At 37.4% G+C, this 23,302-nt stretch overlaps 1 protein-coding gene and 1 long non-coding RNA gene across 22 annotated transcripts in view; one reads left to right on the top strand and one right to left on the bottom strand.

Annotated features, from left to right (window-relative positions):
• Nucleotides 1–16,752, top strand: part of LOC111560034 — a 37,395-nt gene extending 20,643 nt beyond the window's left edge. For 2 of the 3 annotated variants that reach the window (XR_006597356.1, XR_006597355.1), the window contains exons 2-5: nucleotides 4,627–4,691; nucleotides 7,146–7,276; nucleotides 11,463–11,559; nucleotides 16,389–16,752. This is a non-coding gene — a long non-coding RNA (uncharacterized LOC111560034). Of the gene's footprint in view, nucleotides 1–4,525; nucleotides 4,692–7,145; nucleotides 7,277–11,462; nucleotides 11,560–16,388 lie in introns of those variants that run through there. The other variant, XR_002741488.2, reaches the window with a different exon arrangement.
• The window catches only part of IQCM (IQ motif containing M), a 674,133-nt gene that overhangs the window by 124,654 nt on the left and 526,177 nt on the right, over nucleotides 1–23,302 (bottom strand). For 13 of the 19 annotated variants that reach the window (XM_045056876.1, XM_045056875.1, XM_045056873.1 and 10 more), the window contains 2 exons: nucleotides 8,444–8,532; nucleotides 471–3,352 (listed from right to left, as the gene is read on the bottom strand). In XM_045056876.1, coding sequence (XP_044912811.1) covers nucleotides 3,263–3,352; nucleotides 8,444–8,532 — 179 coding nt within the window. In that variant the 3' untranslated portion in view covers nucleotides 471–3,262. Of the gene's footprint in view, nucleotides 1–468; nucleotides 3,353–8,443; nucleotides 8,533–23,302 lie in introns of those variants that run through there. The other 6 variants (XR_006597349.1, XR_006597348.1, XR_006597350.1 and 3 more) reach the window with 3 other exon arrangements.

The following is a 23,302-nucleotide window of genomic DNA, read 5'->3' as shown; positions in this document are numbered from 1 at the left end:
ACATTATTTATTTTTGTTTGTTTCTTGGAATTGGAATTGTTAGTCAAAAAGTATGAATATTTTTAAGACCCTTGATAAAAGTTAATGATTGCTTTCCAGAAAGACTCCATTTTTATACCCTCAAGTGAGTAGTGTGACTCTGAAAGCCTCCAAATATGTGTCACCCCTTCTATTGAAGCTCAAATGCATGAAAAATTTGGATTATTTCTCCAACTCACCAACTATAGAAACTTCTAGCGAGGTTAAGACTAGATTGTATATACTTTTGTTTTCCTTTCTGTGCTTTGCATATTAACCTGCATTAAAAGCTTACTAGGCACTAGTTGATTGGTAGTACCTCACATATATTTTTTCTGCCACAACTTTATACACTTTTAAAAAAATATATTTTTAATGCCTTTATTTATTTTTGAGAGACAGAGAGTGAGCAGGGAAGGGGCAGAGAGAGAGAGGGGGGGACACAGAATCTGAAGCAGGCTCCAGGCTCTCGGCCCTCAGCACAGAGCCCGACGTGGGGCTTAAACTCACAAGCCATGAGATCATGACCTGAGCTGAAGTCAGATGCTAACCAACTGAGCCACCCAGGCGCCCAACCTTATATACTTCTTAAACTTATGAGTTCCTTTTCTTCTCTTTCCTTTCCTTTCCTTTTTTTTTTTTTTTTTTTTTTTTTATCTTCTGGTCGCAGCAATATGAATAGAGGCTGGCCAGAAGTCAAGGGAAGACAAAGGAGCCAGCTGGCTTCAGCAGCTCCTATAATTCTGTACAAATCACAGTGTGGAGAATACTGAAAAATGGCGAATTAATGTCGAAGGCCTTTCAGGAGAACTTCTCCCTCCACAGACTGCTATCCTTGATTGCACTGTGCTGAGATTGCATACAAAATGCTGCACAGGTAATATTGAGAATTTACTAAATTAAACTTTGAGCGACAGGACATTAAAATCCACTTGAAGAAGAAAACCAAGAAAATAGTTCTGATTCTTGTTTCCATTGCCAAGGCACCCCAGAATAAGAGGTAGCTTTCTGAAATGTTTTCATGAGAATGGTGCCAGTGTCCAAGGAGCCACGTGGGTATTTTGGGGCCACATCTAAATTGACCAAGGGATCCTCTATTAGTCTCTTTAGTTTCCTGCTTATATTAATGGGAATTTCCACCTAACTGATGATACCAGTGATCCCAAGGCTCTGTGCCAGGCAGACACGAACACAGAATCAATAATGTCACAGCCCAGGCTTTCGTGGTCAAAAGGACACGGACTGAGAGCCCACATGAAGTACCCACGGGCTTCCTGAGGGTGATGACTTGGTGGCAGATCTATGACCTGCAGGAATTTGCAGTGAGGGGCAAACTGACACACACAAAAATGGCAGCGAACTGTCATCTCAAATTCCTAGAAAGAAAAATTTGTTGTTAAGGCTTTGGTACTTGTTTTATTTTTCTGTTCCTTCCTCTACCTCTTTCTGTCTCTCACATTTACACATTTAAAAGGAAACTTTCAATTAGTCCAAGAGAATCTGCCTGTGCTTTTAAAACAACAGGAGGTCGCCAATCTTATTCTCTAATGAATACTGACTAGTAGGCATATTTACAATGGGACTTGGGTTTTCTTGGTGGATATTGTGAATTTTTTTTTGAACATTCAGTATCTATTTTAGCAATTGCCCCAGAGACTTACTTATGATTTCTCTATCAGGTAACATGGCATTACATCTATGGTTACCAGTTTTGAGATTTAAGCTGTAAGCTACTGAATAGCTTATCATAGAATGTTCATCCCTCTTTTAGCAGTTACAGTATTGAAAATAATGTTACAGACTTTAAGAATCTAAAAAAAACCCACTTCTGATAACAAACAAAATGAAGCAAGCTTAAGTGTTTTCTGTCTTTAGTCCCTCAAGATCCAACGGGTCAGGTTTTCTTGGCACCTGCTGTCCCCAGCTGTGGTGGCTACGGTCTGGCTATGGGATAATAGACTCATCAGAATTGTGCACCACCAGCTGTTCCGTGTTTCCATGTCTTGTCCTCAGGGTCCCTTTCTGATTCCGACTGACCCACTAGTTGAGTGCCAGTGCTCTGAGCATGAATTATGAATGGCGTGCCTTGCCCATCCATCACCTGGACTCTGCAAGCTACCTACACTTGTCAGAAGTGGGTAGAGTGCTACTTGTAAAAGCCTGTATAAAATAACACATCCAAGGAAAGGATGGCATTCTCTGCACTTATCTTGCTCAGTCCAGTCCTGGGCCTTCCATTTGCACACCTAGTCAATACAGCTTTCCTTTCTCTCTAGCCAGCGAGGAAGTTTTTGTAGGCAGAAATCTTCTGACAAACATAAAATGCAACGAGAGAAAAGAGTCAGAAGTCTTGAGTCTGAGTTCTACTTGAGGATGTGAGCACATTTAAGCAATCTGGACCTGCATATTCATCTAATGAATTCAGTTTGGAAATTTGGCTCCTATCGCTACTTCCTAAAAGAGATGGAGTGCCAAGAGGGTAGCAGCTGAGAGGGGAGGGACAGAAGGCTGCAGAGTGGGCGAGACTAATTGGTCTTGTCACATAACACAGATTAGATTATGTCTGCCTAAAACTAGGAGGGGGAAGGGATGGTTAATCATTGTTTATACCAAAAAGATATAAAGCCGAGCAGCCTCATAGAACCAGATGCAGGGATAGAAGCACAAGCTTCTTGACAAGAAAATAGGAAAAACTAAGTGTGAGGAAAAAAAATTTTAAATGGTATAACATTTTGTTTTTCAGCTAGATAAGGGAATTGAGAAGTGGAACAGCAGAGTATAATCTGATAAGAATTATGGTGATTTCTGACAATTCACTAAGGCCAGAACAGAAGTTTACCTTGCTAACCTAGTCAATAGATTTTTTTTTTTAATAGAGCAAGAGATTGCTGGAGTTGTGGGGCATATTCTAGCTACAAAGATCAACTTTTCAAGGAAATGGGAGTAAATATTTTAATATAAATAACTAATATGGCTAACTATTAATGATTCTTATCTGCCAATAGAATAAGGTGTCTTAGAATCTCTATTCTAGAATTACTATTATAATTCAAGTTACTATGTGTTCTACAATATAAAACTGCATTTTTGAGGACAGTAAGCTGCAGATCAAACTCAGAGAACCCAGGCTGAGCACTCCTTCATTTGTTCATATTATTTAAGGGACTACTGCATGTTGGCTAAGTAAACAAAATGCCTAAAAGGAAAACCGATATGGGTTTTTTTGTCTACCCTTTCCTCTTACCTACTTGTTCTCCTGCCCCACTTCTTCCGTTGGATCTTTCTGACTTTCTTCCTTTCCCAAGATAGTTTGTCCCTTTCTGGCAAATTCCAACTATGTTAATAAGAAAACATGAGGAAGAAATAGCAAGTGTTGATTTGTGGCTAAAAGTTTTCTTCAGATTACTGTAGGTTCTATGACATAACCTTTTCCCTAGACTCTGGAACTCGAATGAAACAGAGATTTCCCACAGGTCATTCTCTCTGTTGCCTCTGGCCTCGGACCACAGTTAAATCAGCCCCCCTGGGTTTGTCTTACATACCACATCAGATATCCCAAACAGCCCTCATTATTAAACCCAGCTGTGAGCTAACTAATAGTACCAAAATAGATTCTTCTCTCCTTTTTACTGTTGGGAAAACATACCTCAGAATCATAGCTTCCTGTAAATAGATGAGCCTGTTCAGCCACTTTAGTAAATAATCAGTGGCTTTGTCATGGGAAGTTTTTATTTAATTGGTGGGTGGACATGGTTTGTCATATTGCATTGTGTCAAAGAAGGTAAAGCTTTTATTCTATTCTTTTCAAAAAGGTTTCAGAGGGTTTTTAGTACTCAATACATATTTCCTATCTTTTCTTTCTTTTTAACTCACAGTTGCTGGATATTCATTTTCTGTGAAATTATAATTAGTGATATTTCTAGAAAGAATAATATTGAGTTTTGTATTGCACCTGTCACCCTTGAGTTCTCTGCAGATGTTTTTAGCAAGATGGATGATAAGGTAAGGTAATGACTGTGAAGGTAAAATGCATCAACTTGTGAATGTTCAGAAATGACTCACCTATGAGCTCAAACTGGAGCACTTATTTCTGAAAGGATTTTGGCCAGGAAACTCCAGCGAGGAAGATGATTTTATTTGCTTTTAGAAATGAGAGAGGGTAACTCTAGTTTCTAACCTTACATTCATCAGGATCAGGGGAAGGGAGGGAACGTGCAGAGAAAGGAAAGGACTCTGAGGGTAATGTGGGAGAATATTGTGGGAGGGTATTGGGCCTCTCCATTAGTTACTGGAAAATCCTGAGTAGGTCACAATAAAAAAAAATTCTTTTTTTTTAAATTTTTTTTTCAACGTTTATTTTTTTATTTTTTGGGACAGAGAGAGACAGAGCATGAACGGGGGAAGGGCAGAGAGAGAGGGAGACACAGAATCAGAAACAGGCTCCAGGCTCTGAGCCATCAGCCCAGAGCCCGACGCGGGGCTCGAACTCACGGACCGCGAGATCGTGACCTGGCTGAAGTCGGACGCTTAACCGACTGCGCCACCCAGGCGCCCCCAAAAAAATTCTTTTAAAAACTCTTAGCAAATTACTTGAATTATTTTTTGCAGACACTATTGCCAGACACTGATTTTAAAGGCATCAGAGTTTTCTCGGAGATCTGAGTTCAGGAGAGGTGAGCTACACTTTCCTTGTAGCCTTGTTGTCTACTAAATTTGGGGGCAGTGTTTTATCAGTTGCTCTGATAGTCCCAGGTGAGCACAACACGAACAGTAAATACTCTCAGCCTGTGACCTGTATGGTCCCTCAGACGGTCTCAGCCATTAATCATGTGTTTTATTTTCTCTTCTATTTGTAACCCAAAATGACATCTTTGTATTCCATTAGAATAAGCAAAAAATGGGCTATGTATTTTGATATTGATAAACAACAATTATTTCTGCTAATGTTATTGACCACTTACAATTATGGTAGTGAGGTAACTATCTACTTATCTATTTATCTATGTATGTATCCATCTACCACCTTTTTTCATCCTCCTAACAGTTTTATGAAGACAGGTAATATTACTGTCTTTATAATAGAAAACTTATATTCAAGGGCTGAAAAATTCCCAGGGTCATAACACAAGTAAGAGATAAACCAAGTTTTAAGCCCTTATCATTTTGACTATCAAGTCCATACAACTATCTTGCTCTCCTGCTATTTTAATTGATTTCATGTTATGACATTGTCATCATTTGTGTCTCATAGACAAAAGAGGCAGGAGTAATTACACATGTTGGAATGAGGGGCACCAGGGTGGCTCAATCGATTGAGCATCGGACTTTGGCTCAGGTCATGATGTCACGGTTCATGAGTTTGAGCCCCGCATCAGGCTTGCTGCTGTCAGTGCAGACCCTACTTCGGATCCTCTGTCCCCTCTCTGCCCCTGCCCTGCTCATTCTCTCTCTCTCTCTCTCTCTCTCTCTCTCTCTCTCTCTCTCTCTCTCTCTCTTTTCTCTCACAAAAAAAATAATAATAATAAAAAAAAGAAATGTTGGAAGGAAATGAGTTTCCTTTGTTTTACTACTATTCACAGGCCATTTCCCAATTTCTGGTCACTTGTGTATGAATAGATTCTTACCCAGGTAATTAAACCAGATAAATTACCAACAGGGTTATAGGATTTTGCTTTGGTACTTTCTGTTTGCCTAGTATTTGCGTTATTCTCAGAGAAAAACGTATGATTGTTCTGAGATCATCCTTCACAGCTGTATTTTGTACAACTCAGTTCGTTTTTATTTGTCTGAAGAGAGAGAGAGAGAGAGAACTTTGGTCTTGATAAAACTCATAAGAGTAGCTAGGAATATTTCTCAAAGCAACAACCTAAATGATTGAGCTCAAGGCCTCCAAATCACGATTTTTTGATGATACTGCATTGTATATTTTTTCAGCATTGAATTTGTTTAAACCTTATTCTTTACAAAATGGCTTAAGGCAACTTATAGAAGAGACACAACAAGAAGCATACTAATTTGGGGGACAAAAGAATCAGCAAATAAGGCATAAGGAAAAGAGAAAAACACAGGTAGCCTAAATGGCAGGATTAACTCAATTGTACAACTAAACTCGAAGTTTGCCTGTGAGCTTCCTGGACACCAGAACAAGGAAGCCTGATGAATTGCATTGTTATGTCTAGAAAACATATGTTTAAGGTAATACAACTGAGTGTTGTCAGCCCTATTATGGACTCTTCTTTGTTTTCACATCTATATTATGTCCATTCCTTCATATTAATTTTTCTAAGAAAACTGTTAGATGTGGTTCAAAACTTTTATAATCCCATATATTCCTGGAATTGGCATTAACAGGAAAGCTGTTATAAAATAAACATTCATTCTAAAAATAAACGAATTTAAAGTGTGAAGCTACATTTCTGATTAATTCTGTTGGACCATCAATAATAGTAAAACCTACTAAATAAGTGGTTGAAGATTATGAAAAGAGAAATATAGGCATCTGTAAAACAGTGCAAATGAGCTCATGAGGAAACTGTGACACACTCGCAATGTTTAGCTCTGCCTCTGGACACATGGCGTTCAAGTTGAGCATGTAATGGTGCTGAGGATTCTTGAAGAAGTCACAGGATAAACATATTGAAGAAACTTCACACCAATTTTTTTTATATTATTGACCAAATTTTTGCTTCCTCTTGGAGCAATACACTATAATATCAAACTTCACAGTTTCCAAAAAATTATTTATAGTTTTGAAAAATGTCTCCATCTAGAACTAGATACCTCAGCTGGCCACTACAGACAACATGAAATATATTTAGACTGCCTTTCAGCTGTTTCCTATAGCTTTTTTTTTTGTCAGAATTTTACTTGACACTGAGTTGTTACCAATCCAGATTCTAGCTGGCATTTTTGTAACCCTTGAACCATTAAATAAATCATAGTCTTGCTACATTAGAATCCAACATTTCAACAAAATGGTTTCTAGACGTCCCTGTTGCATACTATTTCTTACATTTAACAACAACAACAAAATCCATAACAATTTTCTTTTTATATAATTTTATAACACTTCTGAAATTTAAATGTGTATTAACTTGTTCCTGACGTATTATGGATATTTTCTACAGGAAAAAACAAACAAACAACTATCATTTTATTGTTGAAAAGCAAATGACAGATAAGTGGACTCCAAGAAAAATCCAGAAAACATAGATATTCTACTAGAATTCCTGGGATTAGATAAATCAATTGGTTGAAAGTAAGTCAATAATTTTCTGCTCAACAGTTTTGATAAACTTGCCTCCTAATTTTGAAATAAGTGACTTTAAATTGTGTGTAATTTTAATTCATTTCTACTTCTTTTTAAGAACTGTCATAAGTTCATGTGTCTTTTGACACATGAAAAGATGCTCAACATCACTCATCATCAGGGAAATACAAACCACAAGTACAATGAGATATTACCTCATACCCGTCAGAATGGCTAAAATTAACAACACAGGAAACAATAGATGTTGGTGAGGATGTGGAGAAGGGGGAACAGTCCTATACTGTTGGTGGGAATGCAAACTTTTGCAACCTCTCTGGAAAACAGTATGGAGGTTCCTCAAAAAATTAAAAATAGAACTACCCCACAGTCTAGCAATTGCACTACAGGCATTTACCCAAAGGACACAAAAATACTGATTTGAAGGGATACATGCACCCTGATGTTTATAGCAGCATTATCAACAATAACCAAACTATGGAAAGGGCCCAAATGTAGATCAACTGATGAATAGATAAAGAAAAGGTGGTAAGTTATACAATGGATATACATTCAGCCATAAAAACAAAACAATGAAATTTTGCCATTTGCAATGAGGTGGATGGAGCTAGAGTGTATTATGCTAAATGAAATAAGCCAGTCACTGAAATACAAATACCATATGATTTTACTCAAATGTGAAATTTAAGAAACAAAACAGATCAACATACGTGGGGAAAAAAGAGAGAGAAACCATAAAACAAACTCTTAACTATAGAGAACAAACTGAGGATTGCCGGAGGGGAGGTGGGTCGGGGGATGGGTTAGATGGATAATGGGTACTAAGGAGGGCACTTGTGATGAGCACTGGGTGTATAAGCAAGTGATTAATCACTAAATTCTACTCCTGAAGCCAATATCTCACTGTATGTTAACTAACAAGAATTTAAATGAAAACTTGGACAAAATAAATTAAAAAATTATTAATACACTTAAATATATGAATTGAACATATGAATGCAATCTTGGTTAATTTAGTGTCATACAAATAGGTGATGAATCTAATAGAAGAACATGAAGCAATGATACAAATATACCCTCCCCCAAGTTTTAAAAATAATTATTTGTATATGACATTTCTTGGCTCATACAACTATTAAGTATGTTCAACTCCGTTACCTTTCTTTGTATGCTGAATGAACACTGCCTTGTTATCTTCTGCTTCATCATTCCAAATTTTTTTTCCTCTGGAGCTATATTAAACAAGCCTTATTGCAAAAAAGAAAAATGAAAAAGAAAAACAAAAGAACTGTCATAAATTTATTCCCTAGACAGTAAACAGAAAGACAACATTTGTATAGGGAAATGTCCCTCAAGTTCTGAAAATAAAAGAGTTTTTCATTCATTGTCAAGGATAATGCTCTATGTCTGCTGTAGGCAAATATACTAGCAAATGAGATGTATTTTCTGGACAAGATTTGCAGATGATGCAAAAGTGATATCACAAACACATATCTGTGACGTGAATTGCATTTTTAGCATAATTTTTTTTATCACAAATGAAGAGGATAAATGTTTAAGTGGGTAAAAGATGATTCTAGAAAGCATGAAAAATGTTTTTTGTTCAGACATGCTATGATGTATAAGAAATGCCAGATTTGATTTATGTTGTCCAGTAAAATAGATTTAGGATCAATAAGGGGCTGTTAGAGAGAGACTGCTTTCAGCTATCTACAAAAATTGTTTTACATTGACAGCTTCATGAGGGCAGGAATGTCTTTTTTAGCAGTGTATGTTAAGCTTCTAGCAGAATGCCTGGAAAAACAAAATTAACTTATTAATAACAGTTAAATAAACAGAAGTAAGATTTTAGAAGGAGAAGAGAACTTCCCATTCCTCCTTTCTCTCTGCAAAGATATACTCTCATTCAAAGATAGGTCAGGCTTGAAGTTTAGCAGAAAGATGCTTTGTAGGGAATCCCAAGATGACCATAATGGTCTGTACCATACCGTTCAGATTAATGGTTGTCAAATTTTTTCTGTAAAGGTCGGATAGTAAATATTCTAGGTGCTGAAGTCCAGATAGTCTCTTTCACAACTATAAAACTCTGCTGTTACAGTACAAAAGCAGCCGTAGACAGTAAGCAAATGAACTGGTAGGACTGGATTTGGCTTATAGGCACACCATAGTTTGCCAACCTACCATCTAGTTCTGTTATTACTCTCTCCCTACTTCCTTCCTTTAGCGATGCACTTTTTATAATTAAAATTATTTTATTTTATTGTTTATTGTGCTAATGTATACATTACAAAATATTAAATTTTAACCATTTTTTAAGTGCAACAGTTCAGTGGCGTTAAGTGCATTAACATTTTTGTATGACCATCGCTGGTCTCCATCTCCAGAACTTGTATATCATCCCATACTGAAAATGAATACCTATTAATCAACACTTCCCTTTCTCCTCCTCCCTCCAGCCCCTGTAATGACTGTTCTACTTTCTGTCCTTACTGTGGGTGCTTCAGACAAGTAGAATCACACAATATTTACCCCTTTGTGTCTGGCTTATTTCACTTAGCATAATGTCTTTGAGTTTCATCCATGTTGTAACATATGTCAAAAGTTCATTCCTTTTTTAAGACTATTTTTTAAATCAGTTTTACATTCACAGTGAAATTCAGAGGGAGGTACAGAAATTTCCCATATACTCCTGCCTCCTCATATGCATATCCTCCCCCATTATCAACATCCCCTACCAGAGTGTTACAACTGATGAACCTACATTTGGCATATCATAATCACCTGAAGTCCATGCTTTAAACTGGAGTTCAGTCTTGGTATTACACATTCAATGTGTCTGATAAATGTCTGGATGACTTGCATCTATCATTTCAGTATTATGTGGAGTCTTTTTAGTGTCCTAACAATCCTCTGTGCTGTGCCTTTCCAATCCTCCCTCCCTCATTCCCTGGAAACCACTGATCTTTTTGCTATATCAGTTTGGCCTTATCTAGAATGTCATATAGTTGGCATCATACATCATGTAGCCTTTGGAGATGGTCTTCTTTCACTTAGTAATATGCATTCAAGTTTCCTCCATGGCTTGGTAGTTCATTTCATTTTAGTGCTGAATAATACTCTATTGACTGGATATATCACATTTTATTTATGCACTCACCTACTGAAGGGCATCTTGGTTGCTTCCAAGTTTGGGAAATTATAAATAAAGTTTCTATAAACATCCGCATGATGGTTTTTATGTGTACATACATTTTCAACTCCTTTGCCAGGTTGTAGGGTTAGAATGTGTATAGTTTTATAAGAAACTGCCAAAATGTCTTCCAAAGTGGCTGTACCATTTCACATTCCCACCAGGAATAAATTAAAGCTCCTCTTGCTTCATATCCTCACCAACGTTTGGTATTGTCAGTGTTTAGATTTGTTTGAGATTATATTCTAATAAGGGTCTGGTGGTATTTCATTGTTGTTTTAGCTTGCATTTACCTGATGGCATGTGATGTGGATCATCATTTCATATGCTTGTTTGACATCTATATTACCTTTGGTAAGGTATCTTTTAAGGTTTTTGGCCCATTTTTTAATCAAGTTGTTCCTTAGTGTTGAGTTTTAAGAATTCTTTTTATATTTTGGATAACAGTCTTTTATCAGGTGTATCTTTTGCAGGTATTTTCTCCTTGTTTGTGGCCCATCTTTTTGTTCTCTTGACCATGCTTTTTAATACAATTTTATTTAAACATTCCAATTATACCTCAAAGGAACTATAAAAATTTGAGGGGAAAATGCACTTCTGGTTAAGATTGGATCAGCTCCTCCTGAGTATAGAGTTATCAGTGATAGAAAATAAAAGCTCACAAATGGAAATAGAAGTCACAGGAGTAAATTGAGGCTATAAAGTCCAAGCATCACATTTCCCTAATACCAACTCTGAAGATCTTTTCTTAGGTATTTCAGCACTTTTACACGATTGCAAAAAGTTTATTGGGGTTCTGGTGTCTGGTAAGATGGAATGAGCACATTCTGCCACTGAATGCACAACAAAACATGGACAGAATGCATGAGGAGCTATTTGAGAACACTGAAAAGTAAATAGTAACAGGCAGATGGGGGGGGGGGGCATAATTCTAAGTGCCACTAAATCACCAGTTATCTTACCATTTTTTGTCTCTGATATCTGCAGAACTGGTCTCAATGTAGCCTGATACTCAGAAGTTGGCATTCTCACAGAAAGAGTCGTTAAGTTACAGCTTGCAAGATGGGAAAGGGATCTTCTAACGGTAAAAGATAGTGGGATAAAAATCTCTGTGCTATTGTTGTTTCCTTTTCTCCTTTCTGTCCTCTCCCAGTTCTCAAGCAATCCAGTGCAATTAGTGGTGGCAGTGGAAGCAACAGCAACCATGATGGCTAAGGGAGGCACAATGAGGAAGTAGAAGCTTCCTTACAAATCAGAGATTAGACCCCATAAGAGTGGGGCAAGCACTTGTTGCTTTTTTTCTTGCTGCATCTCAGTTCAGGAAATGCTTACAATTGCAGGGAGTACATGACAGAACTGGGAAAATAAAGCCCCAGTTTTCTGGCTGAACTGAAAAGAAGAGCCCCAGAGAGCCCAAAAAGTTCTAGGAAGGTCAAAAAAGAAAAGAGTTGGGAAAGTGACCTGAAAAGGTAGTTCATGAGCTCATGGGAACACTCCCAAGACACACATGTATAGCTTTGACACATAATAACATACCTCCAACTTTGAGAACTGAGCTGCAAGGTAGATCACCACCCAGGATTCAGAATGGCCACAGGTGGGAACACACATAAGACAGATCCATATAATACTGCAAAGTTACTGACAAAGGAAGTGACATTAAGACCACAACTCCCATAAGGCAGAACTTGAAAACTGAAACAAACAAGGTCAGTTGTGTGCTAAAAGAAAGACGTCAACATTCTTCAGAAGACTTGGGCAAGACCCTGAGAACTCTAGCATAATATTCAAAATGTCCAAGATACAATCCAATTACATGGCATATGAAAGACCAGGAAAGTGTCCCTTTGTGTGAAAATTTCTTTATAAATGCAAATTTCTATTATAAAAGGAAAACTTGTATCCTGTTTTTAAAGTTTTTCCTGCACCTACGGATTCTCAATAGCCATTAGCTCAAAATAATCCATATGCCAAAGAGACATATTTTGGGATGGCAAATTCTGGTACCCTTCAGGAATGATGGTTCTATAAATCTAAACTTGGGTTAAAATTCAGAGAATTGTGCACTCTAAAACAGTGTATTTTTATTATATTTTAACTTGAGCAATAAAAAATGTTAGAAATACAAAAAAAAAACTCATTGGGGAAAAGTAAACTTAAAATGTGAATGGAATTTTGAGTTAGATGTTCTTCATTCTAGATCACCATCCAATAAATCACCTTCAAGTAAATTCATTTTTAATTCTTCTGTTCCCAATCTATTAAATGGGAATAATAATATCTGACCAAACTTTCTGGACGGTGTGGTTCTCAATTTTATTGTCTCAGTTTCCCATTTATGTTCTTAAAAAGTATTAAGTATGTTAAGGATTTCATTCATATGGGTTATGTTTAGTATTTACAATATTAGAAATTAAAATGAAGAACAAATGTAAATATTTATTAACCCATTTTAAAATAACAAAACAAACTCATTACAAATTAGCACAAGTAATATTTTTAATAAAAAGTATTTTCCAAATCAAAGAAAATAGTGAGAAGAATAGAATTGTTTTAAGTATTTCTAAATATCTCAATGTACAGCTTAATGGAAGACAGCTAGATTCTTACTGTAGTTTCTTGTCTCTGGGCCCTCTGGGAACTCATACCATGTTTTGGGAACTACTGCTTTAGAGAATAGGAGAAAGAAATAATCTGAATCTTTATATATACATCATTAATATATTTTAAACTGGTGTGTGTTATAGATTCATAAACAGAGCCGAAAGCTACTTGTTTCTATGTGAATGAGAACACATGAAAATTGCTGTAGCCCAAAGAACTAAAATCTTCTTCTCTGACCCCAAATCCCATATACTTTCACTATGCCATGTTGCCTCTCGAATGCCTTGCTAGGGACATTCCAAATCCTGCTTACTTTGCCCCCCTCTGGACTATATTGGAAGATATATTAAACACTTCTGGAATCATTAGGTATTTTTACAGTCTAAAAATGCTATTCTTATTTAGTTTGTTGTTTTTCTATTTTCCTCTTGGGTTTTTGTCCTCTAAATTAATACCTTCCCAAATATTGTCTGAATTTTTCTGAATAACAACAGCTGTTCATTCCCAGGTTGGCTATGACCCCAAAGCAGCAATGGCACCAAGCCAATGTTCTCTCCTTGACAGCATCAAGAAAATTAACATTTTCTGGATTCTATTTACTCGTAGATCCTCTTCATATATGAAATCACAGGAAATGTTAGAAGTGTGAAATTAAATGAAAATAGTGTACCTTTTTGCTTTGGAATATTTAAGAATATTGGAAGGTCCCAAATGTCATTAATAATGAATATATCTGAAAAAAGAATATATCTGAATATATAATATATAATATAAAATTAAAGAATTTGAAACGTCCTTGAGAGACTATTTTATTGCACAACCTTTATACAGTAACACACTGATGTGAGAATTGTATGAAACTGCTGCAAATATTTCTCATCAAAGAAAAGGGGAGACTTCACAAATGTCCTCGGTAGCCCATTGTAATAATTTTTGCTATAGAACAAACCACCTCAAAATGTGTTCATTTAGCTTGTGATTTTCTGAGCCAGCAACTTAGGCTAAGCTCAAATGGCTGGTTCTTCTGGGCTCAGCTGGCCTTATGTGTCTACAGTCAGTTGGGTAACTCATTTATTTAAAAAAAAAGATTTTTTTAATGTTTACTTTTGAGAGAGAGAGTGAGACAGAGTGTGAGCGGGGGAGGATTAGAGCGGGGAAGGGAGACACAGAATCAGAAACAGGGTCCAGGCTCTGAGCTGTTGGCACAGAGCCCGATGCGGGGCTCGAACTCATGGACCACGAGATCATGACCTGAGCGGAAGTCAGACACCCAACCGACTGAGCCACCCAGGTGTCCCATGGGTAACTCATTTCTGAAACACAAGGTCTCATCCCTTAGCATGTTAGCCCACACACTGGATAGTCAGAATTTTGCAACAAAGCAGATAATCACGATTCTTTTGAAGCCTGAACTTCGAATTTGTACACTTATGCTACATTATGCCACATTCTATTGGCCAGAGCAAGTCACAAGTCCAGCCCAGGTTGAAGGTGTAGGGGAGTGGAATCCATCTCTTGATGGGAAAAAAACTAAGTAACATGGAAAGGGTATGTTTATAGGAAGGAATACAATATAGCCAGTTTTTCAAATAATCTGCCATACCCATTTTATGAGATCCAGAAAGCTACTCCATGTCAATTTTCAGCACAAGAAAATTATAAAGATGTGGAGTCAAAAATAAGAAAAAGAATGGGAAAATATCTAAATACACAAGGAGGGACACTTTTGTTGGTGGTGACAGAGAGAGATGGAAAAAGCTGAGCGCTAAGGAAAATAAACAGCATTTTGATCTCCATTGTGTAGTTACATAGAGCGTAAGTAGGAGTAATGGAGAGTGAAATTGAGAAAAAGAAAACTTGAGCAGAATTCTATGCAAGTTCTAAGAGTAAAGATTATTATTCTATAGAATAATCTTGCAGACTAAGCAATGTATTGTGCATTGCATAAACATTCAAAGAAAGCCTATAAAACCACACTTTTTAATTCCATAAGGAAGAAACTTGCTTCATATGCTGCGAGGCTGGCCAGTGTGTTTAACCTTCTCCTATTCTGTACTTACCTGCTGATGGTGCCAGTTCTCAGAGTATGTTATCCCTTCCCCCTCCATTTCACAGTCTTTGGGCAGATCCCAATCAAATCATGCCTGGTATGCATCTCAGCTGGCCATCCTGTTTCTATCATTTCCTCTTCCTACAATAATACTGAGAACTGTATTCCAAAGGTATCATCTTGGAATTGCACTCTCCTGAACAATGTAGTGTTCTGTTTAAAACTACCATTTGCAGGCAATGGACATTAATTCAGCTCTTGTCATGTGCTAGGTGCTGGATAAAAATTAGTTTGTTATATAAAATGTCATCAATGTCTAACTGAATATTTTCTTTTTAACCATTTCAAAGAACTTTCTCATCTGTTACATAACTGAGTCTCTGTGAATTGGCTAAGCAGATGTTTGATACACGTGGAAACTAGGTACTGTAAAATATATGGGAGTGACTAAGGCCATGTAGCCAGTTATGTGTACAATTCCCCAAATTAGCAACAACAACAAAAACACAAAGAACAAAAAATTAAGACTGTGAGGACTGAGGAAGAAATGGAAAGTATATCTTGCACTGTTTGCTCTGTTTGAGCTGGTCAAAATTGGATCTTCTAAATCACTGCTCACTTAAAAAATACTTATGAACATGGACGATCCTCCCACGGAAAATGTGTTCTTCCTTCTGCCAGCTCTCTCCTCTCTTCAAAATGGTCTTCAGAACTCACCTCCACCAAGGAATTTCCTAGAGAATCCTTGGTTATAAAACCATTTTACATTTATAGATTGCATTAAGAAAAAAAAATACTTGTATAGATTTTATTTGAACCTCACATGGTGGTTCATGTGAGTGGATTTTTCTGTTTTTACTTTACTTTTCAGATGAAGGATCTAGGATGACTCTGGGAAGTTAAGGGATTCCTGAGGGTCATAGCGAGTGGAAGAGTCAGTATTGTCATTGGAGAACCCAGGGAATTTCCTTCTACAGACACTGGCTCTAATTAGTCATTATAGTTTCTCCTTGGGGCCTGTGAATGTTGCTACACATCATTGCATATTCCTTCTGTTTATATACCTTCTATCGGAGCATGTTCTCACACCCCTCATTATGGGATGAATTGTGCCCCATAGGACTCTTCCTATGTCAAAGTCCCAATCCTCAGTACCTCAATGTAACCATATTTGGAGATAAGTTTTTTAAAGAGGTGATTAAGTTAAAATGAGGTCCTTAGGATGGAGCCCTAATCCAATATGACTGATGTCCTTATAGACAGAGCGGGGTGACACCAGGGATGTGCATGTACAACTGACACAGAGAGAAGGTCGCTATCTTCAAGCCAACAAGAGAGGCCTCAAGAGAAACCAGAACTGCCAACACCTTCATCTTGGACTTCTGGGCTTCAGAACTGTGAAGAAATAAATGTCTGTGTTTAAGACATTTAGTCAATGGTATCTTGTTATGGCAACCTGAACAGACTAATACACCACCTTAAGCCTTATGCTGTGGTCATACTTCCCACTGTTCTTGGAGTGCCTGGGTGGCTCAGCCAGTTAAGCGTCCGACTTCAGCTCAGGCCATGATCTCGAGGTTCATGGGTTCCAGACCCACATCAGGCTCTATGCTGACAGCTAGGAGCCTGGAGCCTGCTTCAGATTCTGTGTCTCCCTCTCTCTTTGCCCCTCCCCCACTTGCTCTCTCCCTCTCTCTCTCAAATATAAATAAACATTTAAAAAATTAAAAAAAAAAATAAGAGGTCTGTTCTCATTTCATGGTAGATTTTATGTCTAACCATAAAAGTTTCAGGGCTTTCTAGCATCTTCAGAAATCAGAAAGAAAATATATACGCTTTGGCACATTATTCTTCCTTCGAGATAAATCCAACAAATGACCTCTGCACTAAAACAACTGTTAGAGGTTTTCAGGTAAGAAAAGGGAAAAAATTAAAAAGTAAATTTGATCAAAAGACTGTTGTTTTATATGACTTTCCTGTGGCTTAAGGCTCTCAGATCACCAAAGTTAACATTTCAGGTGTCTTTCCAATATTTAAATGCTTATTAGGATCTAGGAAAATGTTGGTGAAGAGGGCTGCATCTGCTGTGACTACAGTAACAAAGTATGTTGCTAAAATAGAGTTTGTTCTTCCCGTGCATGTGTCTTTTCCCCTTCATCCTGGAAGCACACAGCCCCACCCACAGGTTAGTCTCCAAAATTAAGGACAGGCAGAATATGCGTGGTGAAATGTTAAGTCATGCCAGGTAAAGTCTCTCCTGTTTTCTACCAATGTCTCCGTTTCCTGATCATGTTCGAAGTGCAGCATTGACTTCTTTTTCCAGCCTTGGAAGGACTTGGTCACTCTCCTAGACGAACGAGTTTTAGAAATACAGGGAATTGATGAGACATGGTGTAATGGTATCAGAGTCCTGGCAAGGGATTATAGGCAAAATAATTCAAACCAATGCCATTCACACCTGCCAGATTTTTGGTCAAGTAATGTGCCAAATATTTGACAGAATAGTGATGAATGAACAATGAGAATCTTTAGAAAACATGAAAAACTGCTTTATTTTGAGAACTGCTCAGCGCACAGACAAAACATAACTTCATAGATTAGAGCCGCTGTTTAGGAAAAAGAAAATCATATTCTACCAATCCTCAGGCAAATGTTAGTAGCACAACAGATAGAAGTACAGGTATATTCTTTTTTAGGAACCTGTGGGATTCTGGGCCTATCTGGTGGGCTGTGTTTCTGGTCTGATGGGACACCCAATTCTAGGTCTCTTGTCAGGAGAACAGCAAGGAAACAAAAATCACTTCAGAGGATTGGGTCCATATGAGTGCTCTTTGGATCTAACTGCAGGAACTGGGCAAAATAAATCCTGTATTGTCTTCTTGCAACAAACAAATTTCTCTCGTGTTACATTGGAATCGAAATGGACTGCTGGAGTAGGAATCAGGACCAGAGACAGCCCTCTCAGGGATTTAGAATCAAATCCCAGATTTCCCCAAGGACCAAACGAGCCTCTAAGGCTGGTGGTGGGTGGAGGTGGGATGGAAGTGAAGGCTATCCTTCAATCTATGCCAAAGCAGGAAAGAGATCCTTAATCAAGAATTCTTCCTACAAATATCTGTTAATTTACTTTTCTATGTTGCATCACTACCAAACCCCAGAATGGCTAAACATTTGTCAGCTGAATTCACTTCTTTGCCCTTCATGGTTATCTTGTGGAAGGTAACAGATAAGAAGGCATAGCACACCTTCCATCTGAAATCTAACATTCTTTCCGCTCTCTGTGCCTCATCAATATGGAGAAGACCATGGTGTCAGAGGGAGGATTATGATCTGAAGGGGAGGAAAATACGGAGCTTGCCCTGTCTGCCTTAAAGCTTCAAAGTGCATATAAATAATTCAAAATGTAGATTATTAACTTGTTCATAAAGTTAACTTCTGCTAGAAATCCAGTATGCCAGTACAAATGAAAGAACTTTTTCTCAAAGAGAATCAGGAAACATGGAAAACAGAGAGTTCTATTTTCAGATTGATTTTTAGAAAAAAAAAAAACCTTTTACATCTTTGTAGTTATTTTTTACTATGAAAGTAACGCATGTTCCCTATCTAAAACAAAATTTGAGACAATACAGAAGAATATATAGTAGAACATGTGATATTCTCATTTCCCTCTGCTCTCTTCTTCTTTGAATTGAATTCTCTAGGGATAAGAACTTTAAAACAATCTGATGTATAGCTTTATGCAAATGTCTGTGGATTTACAAATACACATCCCAAAACCAACAGAATTGCAGGAGTTATACAAAAGAGACTATCCCATCATACTTTCACTTAGTAATTCACTGTGGGCCTTTTTTTTTTTTAACATTTACATATTTTTGAGAGAGAGAGAGAGAGAGAGAGACAGCACGAGTGGAGGAGGGGCAGAGAGAGAAGGGGACATAGAATCTCAAGTAGGCTCCAGGCTCCAAGCTGCCAGCACAGAGCCTGACACAGGGCTCAAACTCACGGAGAGATCATGACCTGAGCTGAAGTCAGCTGCTTAACTTACTGAGCCACCCAGGCGCCCCCACTGTGGACTTTTTCTAAAATAATATGTAGATCTACTTCATTATTTTTAACCATTGCATAATATTCTAGTACATGCATTATAGCAAAACTTATCTAACCAATCCCTAAAGATAAAAATTTAGGTTTTTCCATATTTATTTAAAAGAACATAAACACTATGACTGTACATGCAAGCATGCATTATACACTGTCTTCTCTTACAGCACTTATTCCTAACATTGCAATTCATAGTCAAAAGGGTACTAGCAATTAAAATATTGACAAGGGACACCTGAGTGGCTCAGTTGGTTGAGTGACTGACTCTTGATATTGGCTCAGGTCCTGATCCCAGAGTCATGGGATTGGGCCCCATGGTGGGCTCCATGCTGAGCATGGAGCCTGCTTAAGATTCTCTATCTCCTCTTGTCCCTCTCCCCCACTCGCACTCTCTCTCACTCTCAAATAAAAATAATAATATAATAAAATATTGACATAGTTGACAAATTGCTCCAAAAAGTGTGTCCTAAACTCATTTATGATCCTAACAGTACTGTATGAGTGCCCAATGTCTTGGGGTGCCTGGGTGGCTCAGTTGGTTGAACGTCCTCCTCTTGATACTGGCTCAGGTCATGATCCCAGGGTTATGGGATGAAGTCCTGCTTGGGTTCTGCCTCAGCCCTCTCTCAGCCTCCACACTAAGCATGGAGCCTGCCTGGGATTCTCTCTCTCTCTTCCTCTGCCCCTTTTCCCTGGTTGCGCTCCCTCCACCCCACCCCCCCACTCTTTCTCTCAAATAAGAAAAAATAAAAATACATATATATATACATATATATATATATAAATTTTTTTTTTTAAAGAGTGCCCAATGCCTTCATTCTCACCCAGACTGGATAGTAGCAGTCATTTGTCTTTTGCCAATCAGATAGGCAAAGTTACATCTCTTGGTCATTTTCATTTTTGCTTGTTCAGTGAAATGGAACATATTTGATATTGTGCAATTTATATCTCTTGTGAGCTGCCTGTGCATACCCTTTGCCCATTTAAAACAATGTTTTCTTCTTATCATACTGATGTGTAACACTGAGCTCCTTATATTCAACTGTGCTATATGCTGTGAATATATTTTGTTAATATCTTGGGAATGTTTGTTCATGTAGAAGTTTTAGATTAGGATGTATTAAATTTGAATCAGTTCCTTTCCTTATGGCTTCTAGATTTTGTGTCAGTCCTGAGAAATTCCTCCAAGATTTCCATAATATTCAATTGCATCTCATCCCAATACTTGTATGACTGCATTTTTAAAAAGACATTTAAGCCTATACCTCATCTGGAATTCATTCTGGTGTTAAATTTGAGGTAGGGATCCAATTTAATTGTTTTAGCTACTGTTAAAATCATCAGTGATTGAATAGTTATTTCCCAGTGATCTGTAATGACGTCTTTCTCACACAGTGAATTCAAATAAAGGTTTTAACCTATTTATTCATTAATCTGCACCATTGGATTATCTACTCTTTTACTGGTACCACAGTATTTTAATTATTGTAGCTTTATAAAAGCCTTAAAATCTGATATGAATATTCCTCCCTCCTGATTATTCTGTCTTTCTAGAATTTCTCATCTTAGTCTAAGATATTTATATCTCTAGCTGAAATTTATGAAGTTTAAAGAAAGCTGTTATGAGTCACATTAGGATTTCATTTACTTTATACATTAATTTAAAAAGCATTTATATCATTACAGTAAACTTTTCTATGCAAGAATAAAGATTGTCTCTCCTTTTAAAAGGCAATATTTTTCATACTTGTAGCTTGTCATTTTTTAAAAGAGGTGCTATCTACTTTTTTCTATATTTCTAGGGTGTTTTTTTTTGTTACTTCTTTAACTGGAATATGTTTATTCAATCATCTTTGATACCTGCTTTTGAAGTTTGTAAGGTAATTTTTTTTAATGTTTATTTATTTTTGAGAGAGAGAGAGAGAGCATGAGTGGGGGAGAGACAGAGAGAAAGGGGGACAGAGGATCCAAAGCTGGCTCTCTGCTGACAGCAGAGAGCCTGATGTGGGACTTGAACACACGAACTTGTGAGATCATGACCTGAGCCAAACTCAGACACTTAACCAGCTGAGCCACCCAGGCACCCAAGTAATTTTCAACTAGTTCCCAACTAAATTTTTAAAATGCAGTCGATACTGTTTTTCCCCTCCAGGCATGCAGTCTTAATATAATTTGCACATAATCCACCCTACTTGAATATAAACTCCAAGACTGCAGCCCATCCATCTTTCCATGGCAGTATATCCTAATAGCCATGTTATATGACTGACACCTAATAGGCTTTCAATCAATATTTGTGGAATAAAATGGATGAAATAATGTTTTCCCCTTTGTAGCAATGTTTCACATGTTTCTTCATTAATCTTAAACACTACCAATTATAGTGGGTATCACTGTTATATTTCTGACTTTAATTGTAATACTTCAACTGCTTCGTTCTTTACCATGACGCTTTTAGTTGGCACACATATTTTTTCGTGTGAAGGAAATTTCTGTTGATTCCTATTTCTCTAAGAGTTTTTCTTCTTGAATCAGGAATGGGTAATGAAATTTTCAAATGTCATATCAGCATATGTTGAAACCATCATTTGTTTTTTTCCTCCTTTGACTTATTAATGTGCTGAATATTAGTAATGCATTTTTAAATATTGAATCAGTTTGGATTTCTGGATTTAATCCCAATTGGCCATGGTGAATTATTCTTTTAATGTACTGCTGGATTCTATTTGCTAATATTTTATTTAGGAATTGCATCAATATTTCTAAGTAAGATTGGTTTTTAGTTTTCTTTTTGTACTTTATTTTAAAATATCAGCATTATGGGCTTAGAATAGAAATAGAAAAGAAGTTTACCTTCATTGTGTTATAGAAGATTTTAAATAGCAGGCAATTATTTCTGACTTTTGAGGTCTCCTTCCCCTAATTCTACTAGTCTGAAGAAAAGTTAATCTTGATCCCTCTAGGGGAAATCATCCCTTTCCAAGTTTGAGATATTGTTCTGATATCTGGCCCTTTCAGATCTTTTTGTAGATTCTGCCTTCCTTCACCAGAGAGCTTTTAGAATTACTATGTGTGTGTCCTACATATGTATGTACTTGAGTACTTGAAGGCATTTTCCTTCCTTGTTTAGACCAAACTTGAATTTCATCACGTGGTTCTCCTTTTTGTGTGTCACATGTTTATTTTCATCACTCTTATTTGTATAAACATGCACTGCATATTACGAAAGATATTGAGGGGCACCTGGGTGGCTCAGTCAGTTGAGCATCTGACTCTTGATTTCGGCTCAGGTCTCACAATTCGGTTAATGACATTGAGCCCCAAATAGGGCTCTGTGCTAACAGCGTGGAAACTGCTTGGGGTCTCTCTCTCTCCTTCTCTCTGCCTTTCCCCCACACACTCTCTCTCTTTCTTTCCTTCTCTCTCTCTAAAAAATAAACATGAAAAAAATAAAAATAAAAAGATGTTTAAAGATATTGATTGGGATGCCTGGCTGGCTCAGTCAGTTAAGCATCCCACTCTTAATTTCGGCTCACGTCATGATCTCACCATTCGTGGGACTGAGCCCTGCATCGGCCTGTGAGTGCTGACAGCCTGGGATCTGTTTGGGATTCTCTCCCTCTCTCTGCCTCTCCCCCACTTGCATATGCACAAGCATGTGCTCTCCTCTCTCTCTCTCTCTCTCTCTCTCAAAATAAATAAATAAACTTTATTTAAAAAAATAAAGGGGGTGCTAGGGTGGCTCAGTCACTTAAGCATCTGTCATGATCTGAGGTCAAGCTTGGGTCATGATCTCACGGTTGGTGGGTTCAAGCCAGATCAGGCTCTGCACTGACAGCTCAGAGCCCGGAGCCTGCTTTGGATTCTGTGTTTCCCTCTCTCTCTGTGCCTCCCCTGCTCACACTGTCTCTCTCTCAAAAATAAAATAAAATAAACAGTTAAAAAATATATATAAACATAAAGATTGATTAAACACTATGCTTTTGCTATAATTAAACATTTAAAGAGCAGTGCCTGGGTGGCTCTGTTGGTTAAACATCTGACTCTCAGTTTCAGCTCAAGTCACAAT

The sequence above is a fragment of the Felis catus genome, chromosome B1 (assembly GCF_018350175.1).
Source record: "Felis catus isolate Fca126 chromosome B1, F.catus_Fca126_mat1.0, whole genome shotgun sequence".
Classification (NCBI taxonomy): Eukaryota; Metazoa; Chordata; class Mammalia; order Carnivora; family Felidae; genus Felis; species Felis catus.
The sequence above is the reverse complement of the archived record's forward strand: the minus strand, read 5'-3'. Positions and strand labels throughout refer to the sequence as shown.